This window comes from Meriones unguiculatus, chromosome X (genome assembly GCF_030254825.1).
Source record: "Meriones unguiculatus strain TT.TT164.6M chromosome X, Bangor_MerUng_6.1, whole genome shotgun sequence".
Taxonomy (NCBI): Eukaryota; Metazoa; Chordata; class Mammalia; order Rodentia; family Muridae; genus Meriones; species Meriones unguiculatus.
Window position 1 is genome coordinate 8,323,281 of NC_083369.1, and position 20,332 is coordinate 8,343,612.

General features: G+C 36.9%; 1 protein-coding gene across 5 annotated transcripts in view; it reads right to left on the reverse strand.

Annotated features, from left to right (window-relative positions):
• Positions 1-6,554, reverse strand: part of Znf711 (zinc finger protein 711) — a 29,548-nt gene extending 22,994 nt beyond the window's left edge. Inside the window, exons 1-4 of one of the 5 annotated variants that reach the window (XM_060374418.1) lie at positions 6,348-6,554; positions 4,387-4,506; positions 2,800-2,904; positions 903-1,000 (exon numbers count right to left, since the gene is read on the reverse strand). Coding sequence is in view for 4 of the 5 variants with exons in the window: in XM_060374416.1 (XP_060230399.1) it covers positions 2,800-2,878 (79 nt within the window). In the remaining variant the exon portion in view is untranslated. The remainder of the gene's footprint in view (positions 1-902; positions 1,001-2,799; positions 2,905-4,386; positions 4,507-6,347) is intronic. The other 4 variants (XM_060374416.1, XM_060374420.1, XM_060374417.1 and 1 more) reach the window with 4 other exon arrangements.
• Positions 6,555-20,332: the final 13,778 nt, after the last annotated feature.

The window sequence follows — 20,332 nt, forward strand, 5'->3', positions numbered from 1 at the left end:
TAACATAAATAGCTCATGAAAAGTAAAAGAAGCTATTCATGAAAAGCCATAATATTACATGATCGTATTTATAGAAAATTTACAGCATAGGTAAATCTATGAATTGTTAAGGACTGTCAGGGAAAGAAGCAATAGGTAATAACTGCTAACAAATATGATGGAATTTATTACACATACATATTTTTGAGATTATAATTTTTTAGGATAAGAAATTTTCTAAAAGATGAAAGCATAATTATCTAATTGTACTAAAATGTGGAATTATAAACTTTAAAATAGGGTCTGGAGAGAGATGGTTCAGCTATTAAGAACGCCTGCTGCTCTTCCATAGCACCTGAGTTCAGTCTGAGCAGCCACTGTAAGTGGCTTATAACAGCCTGTAACTTCAGCTCCAAAACCTCTTTTCTATCTTTCACAGGTACCAGCATACATGTGCCATACACACATACACAAACATATATGTACAAATAAATAATAATAGCTACTTTAAAATTAAATTTTAAAATAGGTGAACAGTAAAGCAATTAAATTATATCTCAATGAAAAAGAAAAATTTATATAAAAATAATTCAATAGCTCCTATTTCACAAGCAACTAAAAGCATATAAAATATTACATTTAGGAAAATCTCAAGACATTGAGGCGGTCACAAAGTTGACATTTAAAATGAAAACATTTACTATATTAAATCAAGTATCCTTCTATTCTAAAACCTAAATTAAAACATAAATGGTTCTAGCATCCTAAAGACTATCAACTCTCCAGCCATGAATTTTAAGGACAAAAGAAATAAAAAAATCTCAATCTTTAACCTTGTCTTCTGTAATTCTTCCTGTGTCACTATTTTTCATTACTGTATTTAAAACATGACAGGACAATTTAAAGGACCCATTTTAGCTCACAGTTTCAGAGATTTCAGCTTTTTTCCATTGCTATGGACCTGAAGTGAAATAGGCTGAATGTCATGGCAGGGATCATACAGTAGAGCAAAGCAGCTAACCTTAGAGAAAAGGAAGCAGGAAACTATGAGTATGGTCTCAGGCATTCTCCATCTTTCCTATTTTATTGCATGCAAGTCCCTAGACTGTTGGTGATGCTCTTATATAAGGTGGGTCTTTTGTCCTACTCAATACTCTGTAAAAACACACTAACAGATATATCCAAATATGTGCTCTGAAAATCTTCCCAAACCAATCAAGTCACCAACCAAGATTAACTATCACAATTCTTGTAATTTTTTACCATGCCAAATCATCTATAAACAACAAAACTCACATACTTTTAGGAGATTAAATCCATAACTCCTTTATATAGCACCTTAATAATCATCTCAATCATTACTAAATTCAACCTTGAGGTACCCAACTGTATTTATCTGACAAATGTCAAATAATCACAGAAGAGGACCTTAAATGCTATTAGCTCAACCTCTTCATTATAGAAGTTGATCCGTAATCCAGTCAAGTTTATTATCTAGATAACATCATTGTCAAGACTATAATACAGTTCCTGTAATTCATGTTACTGTAAACTTTAAAACATGGCAGGAAATAGCATATTGGACCATACTGAGAATAGTAGCAGCATTTTCTTAGTTGAGCAAAGCATTATTAGTTGTGCCCCCCATGATTTCAGCTTCATAAACTCCATATCACTCTCTGGATCCTGTTGTCTTCTTACACCAATTTTACCATTTCTGTTTTCTACTTTTATTCCTGTCACTATCCATTCTTAAGATCCCATCCCTGTCTCTCCAATTTGGAAACCACTCTCTCCTCTAAAATTCAGACCAACCTTCACAAAATTTAGTTTCCTTTTAAACTATAAATGTAGTCTTAATATATTCACCAAAATGATTACTGACTTAAGACTACTCAAAAAATTGGGCACAGAAGTAAAGAATCTTTTATTAGGGAAAAAAGGAAAAGTTGGGCTGGAGAAATTGCTCAGTAATTAAGAGTACTTTTTCTTAAAGGATCTGAGTTCAGTTCCAAGCACCCATGTCAGACAGCTCATAGCCATCCATAACTCTGGAACCAGGAGATCCAACGCCTGCTTTTGAATCTGTGGGCACCTACACGTTACACACACACACACACACACACACACACACACACAAAGGTTTTTTTTTTTTTTTAAAGAAGTGGATTCTATTGGTAATAACTTTGAGGAAATGATATCTGAACATAATTACCAAGTATATGATTTACTTATATTTTTTATAATCATTTAATCATTTGTAGTGGTAAAAAACACTTTCACTTTTATCTTTATAAAAATTACAACTTAAAATGTATTTTTAAGACCTGATTTAACATTTTATACACCAAAAACTAACATATACTATTATAACATGATGCAATTAAGCACTTGTGCACAGTGAGTTTTTAATTTCTAGTAAAACTTTATTATTGTATCCAAAGTCTTTATTTCAACCTCTTAATGAATTATGAATTTAAATAAGTTGTTTATACATGGCTTTAAGAAAATAAGCTATCTGTTGCATCACAGAGCCACCTATAGGCTAAGGTCAGATAGAAAGAGAGGAGGTCTTCCCTTATCAGTGGGCTAGGGAAGGGGCACAGGGGGAGGAAAGGAAGGGTGGGTGGGACTGGGAGGAGATGAGGGAGGGGGCTACAGCCAGGATACAAAGTGAATAAATTGTAATAATCAAATTAATTTTAAAAATAAGCTATACAAGTTTATTTTCCCAGTTAAAAAAAAATTCATTGTAATTATACTTCCTTGGTTTATGTTCTTACTTTACAATGATAAAGTACAACAAAGAAAATGCTTTACCAAAATCCTGCATAATCATGGTATGGGCCATTCTAGCATCTGAAGTGTGCAATCCAAGACTTCCACCACCTGAATCCATTCTTAGCAAAGTTCATTCACAAATATCTGTAAAATAAGTATTTTGAAAAAAAAAAAGTTTAACTACATTTATCTAAGTCAGTTGTTTTGCGAAAAACACCATAGAAAAATATACCTTTCAACCAGGCATACAAAGCTCATTACAAAAGAAAAGAAACACCCCAAACTGCTTAGATACTTAATTTGAGAACCATACATAAGAGGCGGGTGGAAGGAAAGCCAAGATAACAGAAAATGAAGCACAGTTATGGTGTTGAGCCATAGGAATGTGATAAAAGCAAGCAAAAGGACAAAACTGCAAGACTGATGCCCAGTTAAAATATACATAATAAATAAAATAAGATAACAACAGATTAATAGTTGGGATATTTATACATTACTAGATAACTCAGATGTCTAGCATTAGTGAATTTCATCCAGTAGCTCTCATTCATTTCTTCCAGAACCAGATCAGTCTTGCAGCTGAGCTCTGCAGATATCGTATTCACCTCTGGCTCCTGGGGTTCTACTTATAATGCAAAATGTTCTATCATAAATTTACTAGCAAATTATTTGAACCAGTAAGGACGTCTGGCCTCACTCTACTACATTCTCTTGTCTCACAGTTTTAAGGACCCATGAAACATGACTGCTTCCTAAATATGGCAAAGATAAGATCAATCACATACAAACATTTAGCATTGTTTCTTTCAGCATATTATCTGCTTGCAATTGTACAACTGATTTTTTTTTTTTTAGTAATGGCAATAAAATAATGCTATTCTCATGGACGTTTCTAAAGCAATAAATGAGCCTGTTTCATTTCCAATATTAAGACAATCAGACAATATGGAACAGAAAGCTAGATGTTGTCACTTTTTACTTATAATTGCATATGTGCATTGCCTCAGCAACATAAGATTATAGCTAAACAATTAAAAATTTGTATAAAACGGTATCTTATTTTCACTCAGAAGTGTTAAAATGAGCCACATCACATGGCTATGTCCTGAATGAAAATTTTAGAATGATGACACACAAACAAAAAAGTTCCTAAGTACTGGGGTAGAGCTAAATTTTTATCCCTTGATGTAAATCTCTATAGCTACACAACATGCAGAAGAACCTTGGGGAGAAATTCCTTATTAAACATTTAAGCTGTACACTTTGAACACAAAACAGGCTATATCAGTGGATAATTAGGTAATTATGTGGGAGCAAAATTAGATATTTGGGAGAATTTCTTAGTGAAACTTTGCCTTTCTTTCAAATTGTCATGTTTTCTGACTTGCTGTCATCCAAGCTGAGGACAAAAGGCCAATGGAGTTCACCATAAATTACCTGTAAATCCACACATTTAAATAAAAATGTCATAAGGTTTTATTTTTGACACTTAAAAATATAATCTATGGACTTCAATTTTATTATTTGTTTTCTTTATCAGATAACTAATGCAACAATTACAGATGTTATTTTTATGGTTTAAAATTTTTATAAAATTAATAAAAGAATAAGTATTTTTTTAATCACCTTTACACAAGTGTACTGAAGAAACTGTAGATTTTCTTATGGATTGTAAAGTGAATTTTGCAAAATTTCTTATTTTTTTCCTTCAAAGCAATGCATTTTCTTTGGGAAAATGTTCTTCACCTATTATGAAAAGACAAATTAGATACTTTAAGACACTTTTAACCAAATCTCTTACACAAATTAACACTGTGGGGTTTTTTTTTTTTGTTTTGTTTTGTTTTGTTTTGTTTTACTCTTCAACTTGTAAGGTTTCAAAAGGTTCATATGTTCAAATCTGTGTTTATCTAAAATACAGCCAAAAGAACACCAGACCACACTCTCACAAAAAAAAAGAAAAAACTACTCCAATATAGAAATATTTCATTTAGAATTTGACTGCTTGATTAAGCCAAAATTTTTTAAACCGTTTAAAAGAAAAAACACCTTTTATAAAGAACTACCAAGGATAAGGTTTATGTTTGCCAAATCGATACAGAAAAAAAAAATCTGCCCTACCACTCAACGAAGTGTGAAAATTACAACATGCAAGGCAAGTATTATGGGAAGTACCACACTGTATGAATAGCAAAGAAATACTTTTTCACATACAGGAAGTTTCAATATGATCAATAATAAATAATGTAAGGGAACAGCAGTATGGTATTTAATAACCAATAGGTAGCTAAGCTTCTCAGTGCTCTCAAGAGTGTATCGCACATGCTTATCGAACCGAGATAAACCAAGCTTTGAGTAAACATCCTTCTGTCAATGCACGGGAAGCAGAAAACACAAAAATCAAATTTTACTGTCCTGTGCTACCTCTAAACAGCTCATTCAGGAGTACGCTTCTGCATAATGTCAACAGGGTGAGAGATAGATGAGAAATGATGGTAAGGCAGCTGGGCAAGAGAACGGGAAAGTAGTATTTGCAGAGATAGACAAAGGAACCCTGGCAAGAAGCAACATTGCAGCTTTGGACACACCACTCTGCCCGCAGAAGTCTCCCTTTCCCACGCAGAACGCACACACGTGCCCTCTCAGATGTCGCCCATCCCACCGCTGGTCCGGCGTGCAAGAACAAGATAGCTTTTGCTTAGGGGAGGAGAGAAGGAAACAAGGAGGGGTCCCCCGCGGTGCCCTCCCTGCTCTCTCACCGCTCTCTCTCAGCGCAGCGGTCACCGGAGCTGCCCCCACCCCTTGCTGCCAGGCAGCTTGTCGCCCCTCGCTCCAGCTGCCCTGCTGTACGTGGGAGCAGGCGACCAAGCAAAATGGTGGTGTTGGAGCCAAGGCGACCGTTGCCGCACACAGCAACCCCTCCCACTCCCCCACCCTTCCACCCCCCCACCCCCCCACCCCGCACACACACACACACATACACACACATACATACACATACACACACACACACACACACACACACACACACACATAGCCTGGCTCTGACCACTCTGGATCCCCGCCCCCTCCCTTGCCCAGCCCCGGGCTACTTCCCCTGGCCGAGCCCTCTAGCCCTCGGGCATGCCAAGGCTCGCCACGGACGAGAGAGCCAGCTAGCGAGCACGACGACGCGGGGGCGAGAGGAACTTGGGAGGGGGGTCGCTGAGAGAAAAATGCTAATGGGACGCTACACTCTCCACCGTTTTCCGCCATTTTCCTGTCACCCTAAACCACCGACGGCCACGAACGAAGAAGACTCGGGCTACACCGTTGGGCATCTGGCCTACGAGCTGGGGGAGGGGGATGTGGTTGGAGGCGCTATCTGAGAAGGAGACCCTCACTTCCCAAAGGTTCTCCTGCCACCGATGGCGGCGGCGGAGGAAGCCAGGACTCCCAAGGCTGAGGTAAAAGCTCGGGGACTAGACGCCACTTCCATTGTTCCCTTCGCCCTCCCCGAGACGCTGGGTGGGAGCCTCTCCCCTCACAGAGACACGCTGAGCTTAACAGAGCCAACACTCCAGAGTTTCTCCTCAGTATCCCCTTACCGGTCACCGCTGCCCACGGGCAGCAACCACCACCGCCTTCCCCGCCGCGAGTCAGACTGAGGCCGCTTTCTCAACTGCCGCGGGGGGCGGCAGCCGTGGACCTGGAAGGTCCTAACATTCGGGTTTCCAAGGTTCCGCAGCCCGAGCCAATCACAAGCTACTCTGCGTCTGAGACGCGCGCCGCCTCGTCCGGCTTTATAGCGTTCCTACATGCTGAGGTTGCATTACGTCACGCAACCCTTGCTGCAGGGTAGGGGGCGGGCGGGGAGGGGGTGGAAACGCGCGCACGCGCGAGCCACGACAACCGTGGAGCCCAGGCTGGGTTTGTGCTCTGAGACCCAGCGGACTCCCATTGAAGGCTGCGCCTCCAATGGAGTCCCAATGTGAAAGCTAGGGTCTTGGGGTGTCCCTGAGGAGTTTCCGTGGGAAGATTTTGTTTTCTAGGTTTCCCAAGTGGGATGAAGAGAAGGAGGGAAAAGTAAAATGACCATTCGCTGAACCTCCAATATTACTTGCCATTTAAAACTCTCTCTCTCTCTCTCTCTCTCTCTCTCTCTCTCTCTCTCTCTCTCTCTCTCTCTCTCTCTCTCTCTCTCCTCTCTTCTCTCCTCTCTCTCCTTTCTGTCTCCTCTTTGTACCTGTGTACACATCCTACCCTGGAGAACCTGATAAATAAGGCTGACAACAGAGATATTGCCTCTCCACCAATTAAAACCTATGTATGATTTGCAGGTTCCCTCCATTCTCTCCTTCATGCTTTTATAATAGAGATAATTTGACGAAGAAAAATAGAAATAAAATGCGGGTTTTTTTTTTAATGGAATGAAAAGGTACACAGGGAAAGTAAATGACATGAACACTAATTCAGAATATGACACTTTTAGCTTCTGTCTGCATAAAGTAGAAAGATGAAACTGTTGGCAAGAGTTGAAGAAAAATATTAAATGTGACAGAAAAGGAGGTATGAACTAGGTTATAATTTTTATATGTCTTATGTTCTGAGAGTAAAGCCTTTATTATACGATCACTCAGACTCTACAGGACTATTTAATTATAAGATGAAGAAAGGATAACCCATTGTCATCGAGTAAATAATCCGATTATTTAAAAACAAGAGATGTTGATGTTCTAGATAATTTTGATCACTTATCTACATATCTAGAACTATATACCTTTCTATTCCTTTAGAGATTTTTTTTAGGAGATAACTAGAAAGATATCACACTCTAAATACTATCTGACCAAGAGGCAATAGTCTTTCCCTAAAAGACTAGATATTTTACTTTTTGTTGTTTTCTTTTGTTTTTGTTTGGTTTTGATTTTTGGTTTCTGGAGACGGGGACTCTCTGTGCAGCTTTGCCTGTCCTGTACTCACATTGTAGATCAGGCTGGCCTCAAACTCATACAGATTCACTTGCCTCTGCCTCCCAGAGTGCTGGGATTACAGGCATGCACCACCATGCCTGGCTCCGATATTTTACTTTTGAAAATAAATAGTAATAAATATATTTCCCCATGGTACTGCGCCTAAAGCAGTAGAGAGCAAGCGCTCTACTGCTGAACTACATACCCAAACCAAGGAACTATTTCAAGATCCATATCACAACTCCTCAGCTCTGAGACTGTAGCCCAAAAGCAGCCATAATTTGTACACAGTGAGCAAGACTGACTTCTGTTAGACAATTATATACATTGAAATTTGAATTGTATTCCATTTTAATTAGTTTTGAAAGTATTCCATTGGCAATTTATTTTAAAATATAAATTTATTATTAATTTATATAAAATATAAATTCATTTAAAATATAAATTCCCTTTCAGTTGCAGAATAAAAAAAAGAAAGAGAGAAAGAGAGAAAGAAAGAAAGAAGAAAGAAAGAAAGAAAGAAAGAAAGAAAGAAAGAAAGAAAGAAAGAAAGAAAAAGGAGGAAGAAAGGAAAGAAATAGGAAGAAGAAAAATGGCACTTGTCCAAATTCAACTTATGGGTCATGGTTTACTCGTCCTTTTAGCTGTCATTTCCTTACAATTCTATTTTCTTTTGTACATGAAGGTTAGGGTGTTTTTATGAGTGTGTATGGTGGCATATTTCTGTACTTAATACTCTGCCAAATACTGTTTAATGGTCTTTTCCTGTGGCGATTCCAACTCAATACTTAGGAGAAACTTTAAATGGAAATGTGTTTTTTGTTTTGTTTTGGTTTGGTTTGTGTATGTACATGTGTAAATTACCTTGTGAATGGCACCACTCTGATATGTTTTTAATTCAAAATTCATCTTTGCTCTTCTTTCCTTAAACATTTGGCTAATCAAAGTATCCTGAGAATTCTACCTCATTAACATCTGTAGAATTCATCAAAGCTCTAATTTACATCCCTTCTTACTTGCATTACTACAATACTGTGCTAAACAATCCTTTTGTCTGTTTAGTCATAAAATTCTAAATTTTCTAGCCAGAAAAAGATATAGACTTTAATATCCACACTCCGTTCTTACAAGCTCTGAACACGTGAGACCATTGTAATTGTAATGCTCTTCTGACTTGTTTCTCTTCCATAAAAACCAATTTAATGAAATAAAAATAAATCTAATCAAATCAAAACATAAAAGATACTCACTTAAAGGGTGAAAGTAACTACCACATGAAAGAAAAAAAACATGAAGCAGAGGTTTTTGTGATGCCTTCAAAAATAATAAATGTTGTTTATATGTTGATATTTTAGAGCCTTTGGAGTTTCATGCTAGCTCCAAGACCAATAATATAATCGGTTCTATAAACTCTATAATTTATAGTGTGCTTTGATTTGTAAATTGTACAATTCACTCCCACTGATTTCTTCAGTAACCTCAGCCAACTAATAGTGAATTGCTATAGTACATTTAGAAACCAAATATTTCTGTCTCTGTTTTCTTAAATGATTCTGCAGTCACAATTTGTCATCAGCTATATTCTTTTTAAACTGACTGTCATGTATGAACTGTATTTCTCTTCTTCCTTTCACTGTAACCTAGGCAACTCCCACAGAATAATACAAAATGAATGAACATAAGCATATTCTGGGTCACCTAGAAAAACACTTTACTAATAAACACTGTCATGCACTGTCAACATTCATATTTATTTTTCTATTTACAAATATGTTAACACTAGGTAATACTGTTTTAATTGTTCTGGGATGATCTGAAACAAGAGTCAAATTTCATTTGTAAATTATATGGTGTTACCTGGTGTGCTGTGCATAACATAATATCTCCGTAGTTAGAGTGATGGGTGGTGTGAGTCATCTCATATCACACAATAGAACAAGCCACATTCAATATGCCACTGCAGTCATATTCATGTATGAGCTACAATTCAGTTTCATCCAAAATGTAATGTGTGATATTAAATTAATGCTGTTAGTTCAATAGGATTTTTGTTTGTTACCTGAATTACACACAAACACACAAACCAAAGAATCTATTTCTATATTGTTCTAGCTTTGTTCATGTTTACCTGATATTGTAATAAAGCTAAATTACCATTGAATAATACCATTTCTTTCAAAATGATCTATAATGAAAACTAAAAATTCCACATAAAAGTTAAATTCTATCCTCTACAACAGTATCCAGAAACAATGGGGAAAATACCTAACTCCAGGTTTCAGATAGGAAATAAATTAGATGACATTTTGTCATTTTGTTATAACAAACAGGAAACTTTCAAAGATTAATGTGTTCGTTCCAAAAGTATGCAAAAGCTTCCAAACAAAAGAGTAGGTGTGAATGATGGAAACCTGTTAAATAAAAAATTTTCTAACTTGAGTCAAGATCTTAAAAGAGATCTCCTATAAACACGGTTGAGCAAGTGTCCCTTTTGTGTACTTGAACATACTTTGGGTATATACCTAGCAGTGGTATAGCTGGGTCTGGAGGAAGCACTATTCCTATTTGTCTTAGAAAGCGCCAGATAGCTTTCCAGAGTGGTTGTACCAGTTTACATTCCCACCAGCAGTGGAGGTGGGTTCCCCTTTCTCCACAACCTCTCCAGCATGTGTTATCGCTTGAGTTTTTCATCTTGGCCATTCTGATGGGTGTAAGGTGATATCTCAGGGTCGTTTTGATTTGCATTTCCCTGATGGCTAATGAGGATGAGCATTTCTTTAAGTGTTTTTCTGCCATTCGATATTCCTCTACAGAGAATTCTCTGTTTAGCTCTGTTCCCCATTTTTTAATTGGATTACTTGGTTTGCTGCTTTTCAGCTTCTTTAGTTCTCTGTATTTACTGGATATTAGTCCTCTGTCAGATAAAGGGTTAGTGAAGATTCTTTCCCAATCTGTAGGCAGTCGTTTTGTTTTGATGACAGTATCCTTTGCTTTACAGAAACTTTTCAGTTTCATGAGGTCCCATTTATTGATTGTTGCTCTTAGAGCCTGTATAGCAGCTCTATTTGTAATAGCCAGAACCTGGAAACAACCCAGATGTCCATCAACGGAGGAATGGGTACAGAAATTGTGGTATTTTTATACAATGGAATACTACTCATCAATCAAAAAGGAGGAAATCATGAAATTTGCAGGCAAATGGTGGGATCTAGAAAAGATCATTCTGAGTGAAATATCCCAGAAGGAGAAAGACAAACATGGGATATACTCACTTATATAGACCTATAAGATATGATAAACATAATGAAATCTATACACCTAAAAAAGATAATCAATTGAGCGGACATGAGGTAAGATGATCAATCCTCGTTTAGAAACACAGATGGGATACTGTGTTTGAACGTATGACAGGAGTCTACTGAGCGCATCTGAAAGACTCTAACCAGCAGTGTTTTCAAAGCAAAGACTCATGACCAAACCTTTGGCAGAGTACAGGGAATCATAAGAAAGAAGGGGAGTTAGTCTGATAGGGAAAGGATAGGAGCTCCACAAGGACCAAATATATCTGGGCACAGGATCTTTTCTGAGACTGACATTCAACCAAGGACCATGTATGGATATAACCTAGAACCTCCGCTCAGATGTAGCCTGTGATAGCTCAGTAACCAATTGGTTTCCCAAAGTGAGGGGAACAAGGACTATTTCTAACAGGAACTCAATGACTGGCTCTTTGGTCTCCCCACCCCCAAAGGGAGGAGCAGTCCTGTTAGGCCACAGAGGAGGGCTTTGCAGCCAGTCCTGAAGATACCTGATAAAACAGGATCAGATGAATGGGGAGGAGGTTCCCCCCTATCAGTGGACTTGGAAAGGGGCACGATGGAGATGAGGGAGGGAGGGAGGGACTGGGAGGGAATGAGGGATCGGGACACAGCTGGGATACAGAGTTAATAAAATGTAACTGATAAAAAAATAATAATAATAATAAAAATAATTAAAAAAAGAGATCTCCTATTCCTAATAAACCTCAGTGAAAGTTATTTTTTATCCATAGAATATCAACATATATTCTATAAAAATGAACTTTTAAAAGAAAGTAATCAATTTTTATTTTATTTTTCCTTAAAAACTATTACAACACAAGATATTCCTAGTATGATCAAAGAATGTTTTCTTGCAAAAAAACAATAAATATAGAAAATAAACATTTTAAAGTCTCCAACATAGCAGTGGACCCAAGCAACATCATTATTGGGTGAAACAAAAGATGAAATGTTGAAGTAAAATTTTTTTAAAGATTTCATGCTGTTATCACTCGAATATCTTAACAGCTTCCCCCTGAGTTTCTTCAACAGAATTTGAAGTTATCACTATTTTTTAGTTTAGATCATCTAGCAGATAGAAAATGATATCTTATTGTGTTCTAAACTTGGGCATGTCGGATATCTAATGATGATAAGTGCCTTTTATAAAGAGTGTTTACCATCTACTACAGGGTCCTCCTTCTTGCTTAACTTCTTTAGGTGTACAGATTGTAGTATGTCTATCCTATATTATATGCCTAATATCCACTTATAAGTGAGTATATACCATGTGTGCCTTTCTGCTTCTGGGATACCTCACTCAGGATGATCTTTTCAAGTTCCATCCATTTGCCTGCTAATTTCATGATTTCCTTGTTTTTAATAGCTGAGGAGTATTCCCTTGTGTAAATGTGTCACAATTTCTGTATTCATTCCTCAGTTGAGGGAATATGGGTTGTTACAAGATTCTCACTATTATGAATAAAGCTGCTATGAACATGTTCGAGCAAATGTCCTTGTTGTATGGTTTAGCATCATTTGGCTATATGCCTAGGAGTGGTATAGCTGGATCTTGAGGTGTTCCTAATTTTCTGAGAAAGTGCCAGATCGATTTCCAAACTGGTTGTAGAAATTTTCATTCCCACTAGCAATAGAGGAGGGTTCCCTTTTCTCCACCTCCTCTCCAGCATGTATTGTCAACTTGAGTTTTTGATCTTAGCCATTTTGGGTGTAGGGTGAAATCTCAAGGTCTTTTTACTTTGCATTTCCCTGATGACTGAGGAGGCTGAGCATTTCTTTAATTGTTTCTCTGCCATTGGATATTCCTCTATTGAGAATTCTCTGTTTAGCCCATTTTTTAATCGGATTAATTGATTTGTTCCTTTTTAAAAGAAGTGGAAATCAGAAGAGGAAGAAAACAAGGAACAGGACAAGAGCCTACCAAAGAGGGCCACTGAAATACTCTGCGGAGCAGGGTATCAAAATAGATGCTGGTACTCATAGTCAAACTTTGGGCAGAGTGCAGGGAATCTTATGAAAAAATGGAGGAATAGAAAGTCCTGGAGGGGACAGGAGCTCCACAAGACAAGCAACAGAACCAAAATATCTGGGCACAGGGGTCTTTTCTGAGATTGATATCCCAACCAAGGACCAGACATGGAGATGATGTAGAACCCCTGCATAGATGCAGACTATGGCAGCTCAGTGTCCAAGTGGGTTCCTGAGTAAGGGGAACATGGGCTGTCTCTGACATGAACAAGGTGGCTGGCTCTTTGATCACCTCCCCCTGAGGGGGAACAGCCTTACCAGGCAACAGAGGAAGGCAAATGCAGCCAGTCCTGGTGTGATAGGCTAGAGTTAGATAGAAGGGGAGAAGGACAGCCCCTATCACTGGACAGGGTTGGGGGTGGGAGGAGAAGAGTGAGGGAAGGTGGGGTTGGGAGAGGATGAGGGAGAGAGTACAGTTGGGATACAAAGTGAATAAACTGTAATTAATAAAAATAAATTAACAAAAAGAGTGTTTACATTACATATTCGTAATTAGACAATAATATTTCATCCCTTCTTAAATTTTACCAGAAGTCATTTTGTGGCACAACATATGAGTTGCTGTGTCTGAGTTACATGGTCTATTCTGTAAAATATTTTCTATGCACTTGAACCAAACAGAGTATGTCACTCTTTCTTTCTTTCTTTCTTTCTTTCTTTCTTTCTTTCTTTCTTTCTTTCTTTCTTTATCTATTTATTACAACTTATTCACTTTGTATCATAGCTGTAGTCCCCTCCCTCACCTCCTCTTAGTCCTACCCACCCTCCTTCTTCTCCTCCATGCCCTTTCCCTAGTCCTCTGACAGGGAAGTACCTCCCCTTCTATCTGATCCTAACCTATCAGGTCTCATCAGGGCTAAATGCATCATCTTTCTCTGTGGCCTGGCAAGGCTGCACACCCCAGAGGGAGGTGAACAAAGAGCCAGCCACTGAGTTCATGTCAGAGACAGATCCTGATCCCCTTACTAGGGTACCCACATGGAAACTGAGCAGCCTACCACCTTCGTCTGAGCAGGGTTCTAAGCACTCTACATGCATTGTCTTTGTTTGGAGTATAGGTTTCTTCATGGTCCCCTGGGCCCAGATTTTTTGGCACTATTTGTCTCCTCCAGATCTTTCTATCCCCCCTTTTTCCAAAAGGTTTCCTACACCTCTGACCAATGTTTGGCTATGAGTCTCAGTGTCTCCTTCAATATCCTGGTGGGTTGAGTCTTTCAGAAGTCACCAAAATTAACAGAAAAATATTTGAATCCCTCTGTATGCAAAAGACAAATAGGCTGAGAAAGAAATTAGAGAGAAAAAAAAACACCCTTCACAATAGCCACTAATATCATAAAGTACCTTGGTGTGGCTCTACCCAAGCAAGTGAAAGAAATGTATGAAAAAAAATAATAGCTTCAAGTCTTTGCAGAAAGAAATTGAAAAAGCTATCAGAAGATGGAAAGATCTCCCATGCTCATGGATTGGTAGGATTAATATAGCAAAAATGGCTATCCTACCAAAAGCAATCTACAGATTCACTATATTTCCTGTTAAAATACCAACACAATTTTTACAAATCCTGAAAGTAGAATTCTCAGTTTCATATGGGAAAGCAAGCAAACAAACAAAAACAGAATAACTAAAACAATTCTGTACAATAAAAGATATTCTGGAGCTATCTCCATCCCAGATCTCAAACTATACTATAGAGCAACAGTAACAAAAACAGCATGGTACTGGCATAGAAACAGACTGATAAATCAATGGAACTGAATCAATGACCCAGAAAAAAATGCCGCATACCTTCTGAGACTTAATTTTTGACAAAGAACCCAAAATCATACAATGGAAAAAAAAAAAAAAAAAGCTAGTATCTTCAACAAATGGTGCTAGTCTAACTGTATGTTTACATGAAGAAAAAGACAAATAGACCCATATTTATCACCCTGTATAAAAGTAAAGACCAAGTGGGTCAAAGATAGCAACATAAACAAGACACACTAAATCAGTTAGAAGAAAAAGAGTATGTGACTCTTGGGTGAGATATTCTATATCTATCTGAGTCACTATTTTGTTTAGGTCGTTTACCTCTACTGAAAGTTGGGTAATAAGTCTTCTATTATTATTACTATTACTATTATGACTATTTTCTTATTGCTGTCAATATGCTATATATAAGTTCTTTAATGTAGAATAAACTTGTTTATATCAAGCATATTTTCATTGTTATATAATGAATATCTTTGTCTCATGTGACATGTTTTTTATTAAGTTGTACTTTTTCTGAAATAAGTTTAGCTACTCCGTTTTGTTACGTTTGTAAGAAATATCCTTTTCTATACCTTCACTTTCAGCAAATGTGTATCTTTAAATTTAACGTTAGTCTCTTATAGACAGCTTGCATTTGAATATACTTTTAACTTTTCTGTTAACACTCTGAAAACTTCTAGTTTGGAGTTTTATTTTTCTTTTCTTTTTGTGTTACTTCTTTCTTTTTTCTTTTATTTTTTGGTTGGAGGTATTAAACCATTTGTTTAAAAATAATTATGATTAATGATAAACTTGCTATTATCATTTTAGTTTGTCTTTTAGTTGTTCTGTTCCATTGCTCCTATCTAGATCTTATTTATAATTCCTTGATTTCTTTTTATAATGATGTGACCTATTCCTTTTCAACCATGATAAAATTAAATGTCATAATACACTCCATTTTAAGTTACTGACAACTTGACGTCAATTGTATGTAGTTTTTTTTAAGAAATAAAAATGTAAAAATACTGTTTGCAATTAAATGAATAGAATTGGTTAATATGTAAACTAATATATTTACTTTTATTTTTTCTTCTCAATGCAGTTTATTCAGGAACCTTGAACAATCTTCTGACCCTGGGGAAAGCCAGCTCACAGCTTAAATAGCCTCTGGGTAGCCAACCCCAGAGTGCCTCGTGGGCAATGCAGATAGGTCCACATACATGGAAGCAAGCCAGATCCTCAGCCTTAGCCAAATATGGAGTTGTTTGTGACAGAGAGCACTCACCATCAGGAAGGTGGAAGGCAGAAACCAGCTCCATCTTTAAGGTGCAGCATTACGCAGCTCTCTACAGTTCCCCCTTTTTGTTTTAGACGCATCAGGCAAGAGTAGAGGTCTGATCTCTGATATTAGAAATAAATTGGGACTTTGTACCGATGTTCATTTAGGTGTCATCCACCCAAAGAGCATCAGACCCATCCTATACCTTTTTCTCAGAGGCGGGACCTGGGGTATCAACCCGCATGCAATCAGACATGCTCTTCTCTGGGTTGAAAGCAGCTGACCCTGAGTGCAGTGCTTAGCCTCGCATCCTGAGCTTAACATTTTAGCTTTTTATGGTAGCCAACCAGGGAGACTGTCCTGTTTCAATGGCTGTAAAGGCCTGAATGGTCATGGCTACATTACGCTGTTGTGAGACTCTAATCTTGCATATATACCACAGGCAAACCAAGGAGACCAACACCAGAAGGCCTGCTAACGCTCCCATGCCTGCCCATTTCTTCAGATGATTCATGGCTGCAGCAATCCATGATGATAATCCTGTGGCTAGTCTTGCGTCCACTCTGGTAGAATTTTCTGTAACAATGGCCACTCTCAGCTGCTCCATCATAGTATCGAATTCTCCAGTCCAATTACCTAAAATATAGCTAGACAATTGTTTAGACAGATTTGCAGCAGGGGAAAAATTCTCATATTGTATGCTAGTGACACAAAGTCCAGCATACTTTCATTGACAGCCAAGTTGAGCGATTTGCCATAGGGTATCAATTTGCTCCTGCACAAGGTCAATCCTCTGATTGAACACCATCAAGCCTCCTTTTAGTTGAGCATTAATTCCTTTTTGTACATCTAAAGCATGAGCTACATTGGCTAAAAGATTATTTGGGGTCTGAGCAGTCTGCACAGTATGACTCATGGCTAATGCCGCAGTGGTAGCTCCTCCAACAGCCGCCAATGAGATGGCAGTAACAATGGTGGCTGTAATTCCAAGGTCCCTTTTCTGTCTGAAGAGAGTCATAGCGTGAGGGGCATCAGCGGGCAATCAACTAATATATTTTCAACAAGCAGACTTAATTATTAAAATGTGTTCACCCTTAAAATTCTAAATTCTGCTTTATAATTAAACTTTGGTATAAGACATTCATTCGGTCAATAAATGGTCACTTATCACCTCTCCAAGTTGTTTTATAGAAGAAATAGCACATTACATTGTTACTTAGGAAGGTACTGAAAAATATATATATAACAATTAATTCAATCAGTTATGTATTTAATTTATTGCCTGAGAGCAGCAAGATTGCTCAGTGGTGAGTAAACAGGCTTGCCACACAAACGTGGCAACCAGAGTTCAATCCCTAGACCCATGTAAAGGTGGAAGAAGTTAACCAGGTCTACAGAGTTTCCTTAGACCTCTCAGTATGGTATAACATACATAGCAAGAGTACCATATGCACACCTCATTCACTCTTCATATACACCTCATGCCCACACATTCACACATGCATAACACTAATAAAAATGTCATGACAAGTATATAGACTTTAGGGTTATATCGTATAAAAATCCATACATATTTTGTCATTCAGAGATGTTTCTTATGATCCCTTTTACTTTCTTTTTAAAAGTTTTTTCTTTATTATTATTTATTACAATTTATTTACTTTGTATCCCAGCTGTAACCTCTTCCCTCATCTTCTCCCAGTCCCATTCTTGCTCCCTCTTCCCACCCATGTGTCTCCCTTAGTCTACTGATAAGGGATGTCCTCCTCCCTTACTATCTGACCCTAACCTATCAGGTCTCATCAGGACTGTCTGTATCCTCTTTCTCTGTGGCTAGTAAGGCCACCTCACTGGGGGAGGTGATTAAAGAGCAGACAACTGACTTCATGCCAATGACTTCCTGTGTTCCCCTTACTAGGCAACCCACATGGAGACTGAGCTGCCCATGGGCTACATCTGAGCAGGAGGTCTATGTCCTCTCCATGCATGATCCTTGGTTAATTCCTGTATTAGTTTACATATTATTCAGTTTAAACAAATTTGTACTATCAGAAAAACAAAATAAATGCCAAACTATAAAAAAATATAATCATGTGTTTAACAGCTGCAATGTAGCTATAAAAATATTTTTTTCAGGAGTAATATTCTAATCCTTGATATCAGAGGTAAATCAGTTGTTAATGAGTATCTTGAGACAAAAGAATTTTAAGTCAGTTCAATTTCTTTCACTTTTTATAAAATATATTTTAAGTATATTTTTAATAATGTCAGACATTTTATCACATATGCCACATGTCATCTGATTGTTATACATAATTATCTGTTATGACCTGAGCAAACTTAACTTTTAAACAGTAATAATGCAGATACATGTCAATGTTTACATGCATACAATGTATTTATCTCATGTCTGCTTTATCATAGTCTTTTGTAAAATATCCCATCATTTGAGGACACAATAACTCTGAACTATATTTTATAAATCCAAGACTATAAATCTTTTTTTAATTTATAAGTTTAATAGTTGGAGGGTATGTCATAATAGTAATGTTACAATTAATGTTACAAGTAATGTACAATAATGTTACAGTTAATAATGGTGTTCTTTTTTGGAACTGTTAGATATTATATTTTATTTATTGTTTATTTATTCATTTATTTATTACAATTTATTCACTTGATCAGAGAAATTTAAGGTTTTGAGATAAATGACTGAATAAAGTTCAGGAAACTAGCTCAGGTCAGAGCCTGGAACTGTTTACAAATGTTAAGAAACACCAAAAGGGGTTTGTTTTGGGCAAGAGCTGTATAAATTACTGGGCACACATGATTTCCACTTTGTGACTTTGCCATGAAATTCAATAACATTGTAACTAGTAGGTTGTTAATAGGATTCTCATAAACTGTTTATGACAATCTATTAATAAATTATTTTCATTATGGATTTAAAATGTAATTAAACCTTGATCAGCATCAGGATTAAAAAAAAGAGTAGAAATGGAAGTCATTGTGTTAAGTGAAACAAACCATCTCTCCAAAAAAAGTATTGCGAATACTTGCAATACATAGTGTATAGAATTTAGAAAGAAAAATGGTGTGTAAGTAAAAGCAAAAGTGTCAAAGATACAGAACAGTGGAGGAAAATAATATGTTATACATAGGAAATGAATATAATAATATGATCAGAGTACAATGCATGTATTTATGGACATGCCATAAGATTTGTTTTTTCTGCTACTGAAGTTTAAGAATTTCTTTATATTTTGGGTATCAATCCATTGTCATTTACTTGGTTACAATTATTTTCTCCTTTTTTTGTAGGTGACTTTACACTCCATTTATTATTTCCTTTGCTTTTCACTCTTTCAGTTTTAAGAAAAAATCCTTGCCCAATTCAATGTCCTAAAATGTTGTCCCTATATTTTAGTCTTACAATTCACAACTTCAAGTCTCATGTATAAGTATTTAATCCATTACACATTTTGAGATTATTAATATAATTGTAGAAATATTGGATCATAATTTTATTTTTTATGTGTGGATACACATTTCTCAAAAGCCATTTGTTGAAAATATTGGTATCCAAGTGAATTTATAAGACCTTTACTGAAAATGAGCTGGGTGAAAATTTACCTCTTGTGTGTCTATTCTGCTCTATCATTATTTGTGCCTTTACACATGTTAACATGATGCTGTTTTTATTCTTAGAGCTTATAGCACAAATAGATATCAAGTGGTGTAATGTTCCTTGCTTGATTATTTTTGCTCAGGGATGATTTGGCTAATTAAAATGTTTAGTGTTTCTATTTAAATAATAATTTTTTTTTTGGTTATGTGAAGAATTTCATTGGAAGTTTGACAAGCTTTTCATAGAGTCTATGTAATGTTTTGAGTAGTATATAGTCTCAAGAATACTGATTCTTCTAACCCACAAACACATAATACCTTTCTATTTTTTGCATATATATTAAATTTCTTTTTAAAATTTATTCATATTTTTATAAATTACACAATATTCACTTTGTATCCCCACTGTAGCCCTCATCCTCCTCCCCTCCCAATTTCACCTTGCCTCCCTTATCTCGTCCCTTGCCCCTCCCCAAGCCCACTGATAGGAGAGATCCACCTCCCCTTCCATCTGACCCTAGCCTATCAGGTCTCATTAGGACTGGCTGCAGTGTTTCAAACCTCTGTGGCCTCGTAACAATGCTCACCCCCCAGGTGGAGGATATGAAAGAGCCAGCCACTGAGTTCATGTC